At 40.1% G+C, this 12,025-nt stretch overlaps 1 protein-coding gene across 4 annotated transcripts in view; it reads right to left on the reverse strand.

Moving 5' to 3' along the window:
* The window catches only part of CCDC88C (coiled-coil domain containing 88C), a 238,958-nt gene that overhangs the window by 133,146 nt on the left and 93,787 nt on the right, over positions 1-12,025 (reverse strand). For all 4 annotated transcript variants that reach the window (XR_011167950.1, XM_069085999.1, XM_069086000.1 and 1 more), the window contains exon 4: positions 5,658-5,727. Coding sequence is in view for 3 of the 4 variants with exons in the window: in XM_069085999.1 (XP_068942100.1) it covers positions 5,658-5,727 (70 nt within the window). In the remaining variant the exon portion in view is untranslated. The remainder of the gene's footprint in view (positions 1-5,657; positions 5,728-12,025) is intronic.

The raw sequence follows: 12,025 nt of genomic DNA on the forward strand, positions 1-12,025 counted from the left end.
AAGAAAGAAAGAAAGAAAGAAAGAAAGAAAGAAAGAAAGAAAGAAAGAAAGAAAGAAAGAAAGAAAGACAGTCCCTACCCAGGTGGCTTACAATCTAATGAGAGAAAAACACCCATTTAGAATTAAGGATAAAGATAAAATAAGGTGTACAGTTGAAACAGCTCTAACCTGACGTAGAGAGGAAATGGATAAGAGAACAGACGTTAATAAAAACAATCACCATTTCCTATTAAAGTTTAATCAAACTAAAATAATTGCCATGAAAAGGAAAAATAAAAGATTCCTCTGCCTCAAATCATCTTGTGATTACTTTATCCATGTATCTGATGTACCTATCACTACCCTACCCTGTATTATGTAAGCCTCTTCAGGGCAAAAAGTATTTCTGGTCTTTGTAACCTAAATACCACTCATGTTCTTTGCATAAAACAGGTATTGAACAAATGCTTGTTGAAATGAAGTCCACATGACAGTTTTTCAAATATTACTAGTTATATATTTATCCTTTATAAATCACATCTCTCCAGTCATAAAAATTTCCAATTCTTTTAATTAATTTTTTTTGGTTTGGCATGGTTCAGAGGCCAACACCTTGATCAGCTTTATTCCTATTCCAATTTAGAAGTCCCAAACTCCAGCAATCCATCAACCTCAGCCTCCTCTAATAGCAAGACTCACAGGTATACTGCCAGTATGACTGACTGAGATGGAGCTTTTAAAGTTAAATGCACTATGCCCAACTTATAGGATGGAAAATAGAATGGTACATCAGAAAAAATTAGTCCAAGAGTTCTTAACCTTGGACCATGAACTTAAAAAAAAAATTATTTTTGATAACTGAATGTCAACATGATTGGTTTCCTTTGTAACCTTTGCTCTGTATTTAATTTATTTTCTTCTTTTGTTTTGCTTGTTGAAGGGGGGAGGGCAAGGCAACTGGGGTTAAGTGACTTGCCCAAGGTCACATAGCTGGTGCCTCAAGTGTCTAAGGCTGGATTTGAACTCAGGTCCTCCTGACTCCAAGGCCAGTGCTCTATTCAATTCGCCACCTGGCTGCCCCTATATAATTTCAAGCAATTTAAAACATGATTTTGAGAAGGGTTTTCACCCTAGACTTCACCAGACTGTCAAAGAGGTCCACGACAGAAAAAGCTTAGAAACCTTCCTCTAGTCTAATCCCTACATTTACAAAGAAGGGGGCATGGCTTCAGTCCAAGGTATACTTCTCTGGTAACTGAAAAAGAGAATGAATTCAGGGAACCAACTGTAAAACTCCTTTCCAATTATGAGCCAAGACATATGGAAAAATGGTACAAGGACCACTCATGTTATATGGATCTATATGACCTGTGAAAATGCCATTTTCTTGTTAGCCAAGGTACCAGCTACAATGGAAAATAAACCCCCTGATACATCTCTTCTCGTAGGGGATATCATAGTGGCATAGTCTGAACGGACACCAATGAAAACTGAAGGATATAGCCTGCAGACTAAATCAGACAAAGGTGTCTGCCATACATACCAAGCAAACAGAATTTCCTGAATAGTCACCTCTTCTAGGAAGGATTCCCAAATGGTAAAAGAAATATCAAGAGATGGCCAACCACCCTCACAGAATCACAGAATATCAAAGTTGGAATGGACCTCAAAGGCTAGATGCTGCAATGGATAGACCACCAGGCCTGGTGTCAGAAAACTCAAGTTCAAATCAGTTCTCAGACACTAGCTGAACACTTAACCTCTGTTGGCCTCACTTTTCTCATCTGCAAAATGGGGAAAATAATAGCACCTACATCCCCCAAAATTATCATGAGAATCAAGTGAGATAATAATTGTAAAAGGCTTGGCACAGTACCTGGCATATAGGAAGCATTATATAAATGTTGGCCTACTGGATAAAATGCCTGACCTGAAGTCAGAAAGACTTATCTTCAGAGTTCAAATCGGGCTTCATACACTTACTAGCTGTGTGACCCTGGCTAAGTCACTTAACCCTGTTTGTCTCAGTAAAACAAGATAGAGAAGAAAGTGCCACTCCAGTATCTCTGCCAAGAAAACCCCAAATGGGATCATGACTGAAAATGACTGGAGGACAATTATTATTATTAATTATTATTAATCTGTACTTGAACATAATCCCCCTCTATAACATTCCTATAGACTTCTGATCTTCACTTGAATATCTCCTGGGACAGTCCAATCCAATTCCAGATGCTAATAATAACTGTGAAATTTTCCGTTACAGAGAGATGAGCTCTGAGTCTATAAGTTCTGTGTATCGTTCTTAGTTCTGACCTCTTGAGGCCCAGGTCAAGTCTAATCTCTCTTCAAAATACTTGCAGATAGTTACCATACCCCTCATCCCTACCTAAGTCTTCTCATGGTTAAAAATTCTCAATTCTTCAGCTGATCTTTATATAGTCTGGTCTTAAGTTCTTTCAACTGTCCTCACTAGGATCCTCTGTGTCCAGTCTAATTTGTGTTCATGTCCTTCTTAAAACACTGAACCCCAAACTCTGAGCCTGCAGGACAGTAGGGTCTCCCTCACTCAAGGAAGTCTCTCTCAAGGAAGTCTCACATGAGAAAAGAGAAAGCAGAAGGGGAAAATCTAAGCAAAGAAAACTTGCATTTCAAATGTAGGAAGCAAATTACGGAAAAGCCAATTGGCGAAGGATTTAACTTCTCGAGGATTTTAATGAGAAGCATTTAATAGAGGTGTTTACTACCAGGAACTGACAAGGTCAGCATCCCCCTGACTCAAATAGGGTTTCCAGCTACACAGTGTTTATGATCCAGCTGGGCCTGAGCCTAGGTAAATCTGTTTCTCTGAATATGCTAAAAGTTGACTGCCAGGTTGGCCAGGTAGAGAACAGAAATAAACGTGAACTACCAAAGCTTACTTAACCCAGAGAACTGGGACACAGCCAAGGTAAAGTAGAAAGAAAACTGGATTTAGTCCAAATCCCAAATAACTGGGTGGCCCTAGCCAACTTTCTTCTACTCTGTGGGCCTCAGCATCCCCCTCTTTAAAATGAGGAGGTTGCAATGACCAATTATAATTCCAAAGGATTCATGATGAACAACCTCCAGATAGAGAAGAGACAGACAGTGCAGATCAAAGCATATTTTCTTTCGTTCTTTCTCTTCCTTTCTTACTTAGCTCTTACAGGAATATGTTTTGCATAACTATACGTATTTGTAATTTGTTTTGTTATTCTTGCCTTCTCTATGAGTGGGAAAAGTAGGAGGGAGAAGGAGAGAATTTAGAACTGAAAATAGAATAAAATTGAATTTAAGAAAAAATAAAATGAGGGGGGTGGTAGATTAAAAAATCTCCAAGGTCCCTCCATCTTCAGATCTCATCATCCTGTGATCTGTCAGGCAGGATGGCCTAGAGTCTTCCCTGGATTCTAAAACTGAAGAAATGGGATCTCAAACCAGGGTTAATGTTGTAAAAGGAAAAAAAGGTTGGTTTTCTTCCTCTGTCTTCCACAGGTGTCCTGCTGTTCCCTTGTCAATCAATTAATCAACAACATTTCATTAACCATCTACTATGTATTTTGTCAGATACTGGGTCAGACACTGGGGATACAAAGAAGAAAAATGAATGCACAGCTCAAGAATCTTGGATTCAGACTTTTCATATTAAACCGAGATGGAAGCTAGGCACAGCAGGAGGGGAGAGGGGGGGATGTAATTTCTTTTTTTTTTTTTTTTGGAAGGCAATTGGGGTTAAGTGACTTGCCCAAGGTCACATGGCTAGTTTTTGTGTTAAGTGTTTGAGGCTGGATTTGAACTCAGGTCCTCCTGACTCCAGGACCAGTGCTCTATTCACTGTACCACCTAGCCACCCCCTGGGGGGGATGTAATTTCTGTTTGCTAAACCTGTTTCTGACTATGTCATCACAGACCATATTAATCTTAATAAATAAATATCTGGACTACATATTCCTATGGGTCCAAAGAGTAATCAATGCTTTGAAGAAGGGAAGGGAATATAGCACCTACTCTGTGCCAAGCACCATGTGGAGCACCTGACAACCGGTCCCTCATTAGAATTCCTATCTTCTTTCAATTGTCCTCAGGTCTGTCACCCCCTCTGTGAAGCACTCCCTGATTACTCTGGCTAGCAGCAATTTTCTTTATCCTTGATTATTTGCATTATTACATTCCCATACATGTTATATTGCCACCATCCCCCTGCCCCTCAGGAAGGTAAGCTCCTTGAGGACAGGAATTATTGAATTTGGGAGGAGGGGTTTTGGTCTTGGCATCCCTAGCACATACTTAAATACATTTTCAATTAAGGATCTTACACTTCTTCACCTCCTACTGACTGGGACTTGGCTGATTTTTCTACTCCCCAGTCACAGAATGCTCAGACAAGATTCATAACAGTAACAAGAACTAACATTTATAGAGCCCTTTAAAAGCCTGCAAAGCACTGTATGTGTATAATGCCCCTTGGTCCTCACAACAAGTCAATGAGAGAGGCCTAAGTCTGACTTAGGAGGTGGTCAGGCGTTCCAGCACCTTGGGGCATGGCATGGTGGACTGAGCACTGGCACCCGAGTTCAAATCCTACTTCAAAGGCTAAGCCATGTAACCCTAGGCAAGTCACTTAACCTATCTGTCTCAGTTTCCTCAACTGTGTAATGAGGATAAAAATAGCACTTCCCTTCCAGAGTTGTGGTAATCAAATGAGATAAAATCTTTCTATCACTTAGCACATAGTAGGGATTTAATAAATGTTTGTTACCTTCCCTTCCCCTGGGAACACACCAAATCCATGCTGGCTTCACAGCCAGGGAGAGAAGTACTAAAGGCGACATTAGTATTCCACTTAAAAGATGAGAAAACGTGATCAAGTCTCAACAGTGACAGGAAAAGTTTGCAATTAGTAACATGACCTCTAAAGTGAAATGTCAACAGGAACAAATGGATTTCGGGAAACAAAGGTCTTAGCCTGCTTATCCACATCTATTTAACAAGGTCCTACTCTGCAGCAAGCACAAGGCATCAGAATACTTCATTCTGTTTACATTAATTTTACAGAGGGATTGTTGCTTAATTTCAAACAGGCACAACTGCAGAGAGTAGGAGCTTAATGCAAAAATAGGAAGGAAGGAAGGAAGGAAGGAAGGAAGGAAGGAAGGAAGGAAGGAAGGAAGGAAGGAAGGAAGGAAGGAGGGAGGGAGGGAGGGAGGGAGGGATGGAGGGAGGGAGGGAGGGAAGGAGAAAAACAGAAAAAGAAAGAAGTGAATGGAGTGAATGAATGAATGGCACAGACAAGCCCTTCAAGTATAGTCAAGACAAACTGCAAGCTAGATGTTAAGTTCTTGGGATCACAGAATTTCAAACCTTATCAATCCAGAATCAGTTGGATGGGGAGTGGGAAGTGATTTATTCTTATAGAGGAAAATATGCTTTTGCCATAATGCCACTGATAATAAACCTATTTTTTAAAATTATTTTATAATAGGTTTAATAATAAATAGGTTACAATAGGTTTAATAATAAATAAGTAAATCATTTTAAATTTAGAGACCATGGAGATCCTCCACAATGTGTTGGATCTAACCCAACAGCCCTTTGCCACGAGCTGTACAAAAAGCTTGTTGCACTGACCAGGCTTGGAGATGAAAGAGAATACTTACCAGACAGGGGGTCTTTGCCAATCATCAAAACATTAGGTAAATTCATTACAATCAGCTGCTGCAGGACTTCCTAAAGAAAGGAGATAGGAAGCAAAGCTTAGAGAGATTTTATTTCATGTACAACCAAGCAATCCAGGATGGAAGACCACCTAAAATGGGTCATGCAGGGCAAGTCCCAAATGAGAAACATTACAAATTGTTAGGTTCAAACAGCACCAACTTCTCTAGGATGGATATAAATCACAGCTAATCTATGCCCTATATCTCAACTACTGTGCTTGAGGAAATTGGCTGTATTCTGGACCCTCACTCTGAGCACCCTCAGAAAGAGGTCTTGTCATTGGTGTTCAGTCATATCTTTTCTTTTTTTTCCCCCAACATATTTAACCACTTTTTAATTTTGCAAATATTTTGTTTTTCTCCATTATATGTAAAAAAAATTTATCTAAAATTTGTTTTTTAAAATTTTGAGTTCCAAATTCTCTCTCTACCTCCTCCCTACTCCCCCCTCATTGAGAAGGCTATCCGTCATATCTTGAAAGTGTGATTTATAAGCCTTTTCACTCTCTGGATGCTGGATCCTAGCAGTTTAAGAGGGCAGGTACCTGAACTTGAATTTTCCTACCCAGGATTTAAAGACTAAGAGGGATGTAAAACATAGGTTCAGTCCATACAGACTTTCCATGCAAAATATTTACTGAGTCTTGACTGAAATTGTTTTTTTCTTCTTTATACAGGTGTCCCTAGCTTTAAACGAATCTAATATAGGAACGAGATATGAAAGAGTTGGATAATTAGAGATCACCTACATTCGTCACTTCATAGAGAAGGAAATTCAGGTCCAGAAAGATTACAGGATTACTGCCCTACATCAAACAGGTATTAAGTAGCAAGCTTGAACCTGAGTCCTCTCACCAAACCTAGTGGCCTCTCCCCCTGGCATCTCTCATTATATAGGGTGTCCCTAAAGTGTGGACACACAGGAAATCTCATTAACTATGCATATTTTCAAGAAATGAAAAGAATGAAATTTTCAATATTTTATTTAATTAGCATAAAGGATATTTCACAGGAAGACACAGAAGACACATAGGAAGTCTCATTAATTAATTAATCTCATTAATATGGAAAAGAGTCCCCAATAGCTAATAAAAGCTTTTATTCCACATGAAATTGTCATGGCTAAAATTTATGAGTTCATTCTGGGATTCTTTTTAATGTCAAACTCCTCTAGTACAGGTAAAACTGGACTTATTAATTTACAAAAATTACAAATTTCAAGGCAGCCTTAGTGTATAGAAGGAGGTATACCCCATTTGAAATACTGACAGTTAACAATGTGCTAATGGAGGGAAATTATGGTGCAAATATTCTAAAATGTCAGATAAACCAAAAATTACATTGCTGGTTATATCAGCCTTAGCCCTGAAGGAAGGTCATAATGGAGCAGATGAAGATAGGTAACAAACAGAGGAAGGTGGGCTAGACACCCCATGGAAAAATCTAAAGAATCAGGTAATGCTCAAATCATTCTTATACTTCTCTTGGACTTAGTGTAGGAGAAAAGACACCACAGACTACAGAGTTAATCCACAGCAGAAATAAACAAAAGTTAACAACATAATAAATAGTAATAGCTTCAAAGTTTATTAATCATTTTATACATATTATCTCATCTGACCTTCACAACCCTGTTGTAGCACTAAAGAGAAAGATGAGCAATCTTGCAGGGCCTAAACCCAGGTACCCATCTGGTACATGCTGGGCTGTGAAGATGCACCCACAAAAGTGATGTGGTTGAGTAGAAAGTGTCCTGGGCTTGGAATCAACTAATTCTATTATCATATGACCTCAAAGCTCTTCATTATCCTGGCTGCCTCCTTTGGGCAGCCTCTCGAGATAACGAGTGCTTTCCTTAAACCGTGGTGCCCAAAACAGAACACAATCAGATGTGGTTGACCAGGGTAGAGTACAGAAAGTACACCTGCTTTATTCCTGGAAGCTATGCTTCTCAGTTAAGGCAACCCAAGACGGTATTAGCGTTTTTGACTATTGTATTATATTGGGTTTGCAATCCACTAAAACCACCAGAGATCTTTTTCAGAAATTCTAACCATTTCACACTCATCCCTGTGAGCTTGACTTTTTTGAATCTAAGTATAAGAATTTATATTTATCTCTACTGAATTGCATTAAGTTAGGTTCAGTCCAAATACTCTAACCTACTTATTAATAAGGTCTTTTTGGATCCTGACCTCTCTTGTCATGCAATCTGTTAGCTATTCATCCTAGATGCCACTGGCAGTCCCATCTGAAAATCTGATAAGTATGGCATCTATGCCTATATTTAAGTCATACAAAGAGCACAGTGCCAAGAACAAATGGGGGTACACCACTGGGAACTTCCTACCAGGCTGTAATATATCCAAGTTGAAACTGAGTTCCACTATTCACACAGTTCTTAGTCCATCTGACTGTACTGTCTATTCCATATCCCTTATACTATGAGATACTTTGTCAAATGCTTTGCTAAAATCTGGGTAAACAATATTGACAACATTCTCCCCAGCCATTCATTTAGAAATTCTGTCCAAAAAAGAAAGGTACATCTGGCATTCGCTGTTCTTGATGTGGTCATGTTAGCTCTCTGGGATCATAGTTCCCTTTTTCTAAATCTTCACTAAACTGTGACTTATAATGATCTCTACAATTTTTCCAAAAAATCAATGTCAGACTCACTGGCCTACAGGCTTCAGGCTTTCTTTATTCCCTTTTATGAAAATTAGGATATCTGCTCTTTCTCAAGACCTGGAGGACTTCTCTCTTTCTCTATAATCTTTCAACTATCACTGCCCATGGCCCAGGAATTCTGCCATTCATTCAGTATCCAAGCAACTCTTCTGGGTCAGAATACATGAAATTGGGGCGGCTAGGTGGCGCAGTGAATAAAGTGCCCGGCCGGAGTTGGGAGGACCTCAGAAAAGCTAGCTATCACTCACATCTCGGTTCTGCCCTTTTGTGGATATGTGCTTCTTCTTAGACTGGGATTGGGTCTACATCATCCAATCAAATCTCACACTTCATACCACTGGTTCTTCCCATTCATCCCCATTTAAGGTTACTTACAAGGTCATACTTCACAAAGCACTTAATTGGATTATACGGAATATAAAGAAAATTTAAGCATCACTGAAACATAGCACAAAGACTGCATATTCCATTCAGACCTGAGACCTAACAAAAGCAGAAATTTTCGCCCTTTCTCAGCTGAAGTCCATCTCTTCACACCCAAGCTGTAAACTTGGTCTCTAGATACAATGTCTGGCAACCAGCAGACACATAAAAGCACTTTTTGATTAATTGGTTACTCCTGGGTGGAAACTAAGTGAAGGCAAACCTCTGTTCTCCCACTAGGAAAGGAGAGAGGAAGTATCATCTACTCACAGGTAGTCCTCAATGGAATAAAGACTTCTTGGTTCATCTCTCCTAAATCTTCAAGAGTCACAAACCCACCCAGAGACTTAGATCCTGCCAGTTCAGGGATGTCAAATAACGCTCCCTAGTTTCTATCCATATGGAAAGGTCTGCTCATCACAAATTTAATGTCCTTAGAACCCATAACTGTTTCTCTCCCTCCCCTACATCAGCCCTCTCCCATGTCTATTCTTAAGTCTGGCTATACTCGTAGAAATAGCACAGCACAGCAGTCGTCGCAGCATACCCAGGATGGCTGCTAGCTAGCACAGGTTCTTAGATCTGCTTTACTAGGAAAGATAGCTCTTTAAGGGGTCAACAATCTTTTTAAAATTACATTCACTAGGTCAGGGGAAAAGTCAGCACCCTGAACTTCAGAGAAAACACAAGCAGAGAAATAAAGACCAACAGACAGGGCTCTGACTGCCTGAATCAACTATATACTTAATATACATCCCTGGATCAAGAGAGTCTTTACTTCTGAGCAGTCAGGGAGCTCTGAACATAAGGCCACTCAGAATCTCGACCAGAGAATCACAAGATCCTTCTCATAGGTTGTTCTGAGGAGACGTCCAGTAAGCTATTTGAGGGCAAGCATTATTTCAATTTTTGTCTTCATATCACACTTCACCCCAGTACCTACAAAACAGTTGGTGCTTAATAAATGTCTGTTATATGAATGAAAAGGAGAACAACATGGCAACCTTAAAAAGCTACAGAACCTTTCAATGATCTGTGATTTCACTGGTGGGGATACTCCCTCCACCAGAGTCACCCAATCCCTTCTAGAGTTAGTAGATAGTACTGGAGAGTTGCTATGGTCAAAAAAAAATTGTCATCTTGCAGTCAAACCTTGGAGAAGAGACACAGATACCATCAAAATGGCATGAGTGCTAGACTTGGGAGTCAGAAACACCTGCCTTAGACATTATGACCTAGCTTCATGGCTCTGGACAACTCCTTTTGCTGGGTTGTTATAAAATGAGGGGGTTTGTCTAGCTGACTTCTGAGTTCCCTTTCAGTTGTAAATACATAATCCTTTGACCTCTCTTAAATTTCAATTTCGTCATCTGTAAAATTGGAACAATAATACTGGTACCAATTACAAAACAGGGTTGTTTGTGAGGCTTAAATAAGATAAAATGTATGTCAACACTTGATAAAACAAAGTCACTGTGTAAATATAAAATTGTTATCATTATGGCAAATGCAAGCAAGTCACTGGTAGGAAGATAAATCTGAGATGTCACTCATGACTTCTCCATTCCTCCCCCTAATTACATATAGTACTTTCTGAATCATTTCTTTCCTCCGTTAGAGGGACATTTGAGATCTGAACGTATGATACATATGCTGATTAATCTTGAAACATCAGGGACATTTCGACTTATTTATTCACTTACAAAGCACAGAGAGGTAGCTACAGACTCCTGCTTTAGCCCAATAGTTAATGAACTACTTGCCTCCCGAAGAAACCTCAATTAACCTGCACTTTGGTCAGGTTTTAATGGGTGAAATTCATTTCAATTTGACAGTCATAAATTAAAGGCCTGCTATGGTCAAGGAAGTGTACTAGATATTAGGAATACAAAACCAAAACTGAAAACAGTGACTATCTTCAAACAGCTTACAATCCATTTTAGGGATACAGTATATATTAGTAACTAAATAACAGATAATTTGAAATGGTAAAGGGGTATCAGGAAAGGCTTCCCAGGGCCAGTCTAGCAGGTATTAGAGGATCAAGTGCTACAAAAAACCCACCTCCCAATTTTCCAGCCAAAACCCTTTTCCCCTTTTCTTCTCTTGGCTGGATGCTAACATCACTATCTCCAGCCCTATCAGAAGGAACCTAAAGCCACCACGATGACAAACCTAGAACCCTTGCCACCCAAGGGTAGTGGGCCAGGATCCTCCAGCCCATTCCCCACACTTCCTAGTGGACATAGCTGTTCATATCTTTTAGAGGTGCAGGGAGTGACTAACTACTATCCTTCTGGCAAGATGGAGGACCACCAGGCATCATCTTCTGCCCTGTTACTGGGTCCTCCAAATCCCTGGGCACTACCATTTGATAAACTGATGCACCCTAAGGATCCCTCACAGCTTGCCCTCTGCCCAGCAGCTACACACACCCTAGGAATCACCAAGCCTGCCGCTGAACTCCCCTCTATCTGCTGCCTTCCCCAGTAAGAATGTTAATTCCTCAAGAGTAGGTATCCCTGGCAATTAACATAGTGTTTGGCACAAAGCAAGGACTTAATACATGCTTGGTTTTTCATTCATTTATTCATGTATTCATTCATTCAAGGAAGGTGGCAGCTAAGAAGAACCTTGAAGGAACCTAGAGAGTTGGCCGAATTTCAGAGGGAATACATTTCAGGTATTCAAAAATAGGTAAAAATTCAAGAATTTGAATGTCTTGAAACTCATAACGGAGGCAGACCTTCCATTAAGAATCAGATACTTCTGTTTTTCCGTCCTCACCTCCCTCCCCTGCTGCCCCTTCCCCTTAATTCAAACAAAATAGAGGGGCACTGAATTTCAATCAGACTGAACACTTTCTCTCTGTGCCATCATCATATAAACTCTTTCCAAAAAGCCATTCACCAGCTTGGACCTCTGGGAAACACTGGGGACTGATGGAGCCAGTTCTAAGTCTGGGAAGAACGTGAGGAGATTTCTGACAGGCTTGTTGCTCTCCTTCCAGTGTCTGTCCACAAAGTAGAGTTAAAGCAAGGAGCCCAGTGCCCAGGGTCTGGATGGCCAAACAGAAAACTATTGTTAGGGCAACAGCTCTCCCTTGCCTGCTCAGCAGTCGGGGGCTGTGGCGCTGGCTCTCTCTTGCTTTCGTGCTCTCTCTCTCTCTCTCTCTCTCTCTCTCTCTCTCTCTC

Source organism: Petaurus breviceps, unplaced genomic scaffold, assembly GCF_028583685.1.
Source record: "Petaurus breviceps papuanus isolate PSGF00001 unplaced genomic scaffold, PetGlider_PUasm1.0 177, whole genome shotgun sequence".
NCBI classification, from domain to species: domain Eukaryota; kingdom Metazoa; phylum Chordata; class Mammalia; order Diprotodontia; family Petauridae; genus Petaurus; species Petaurus breviceps.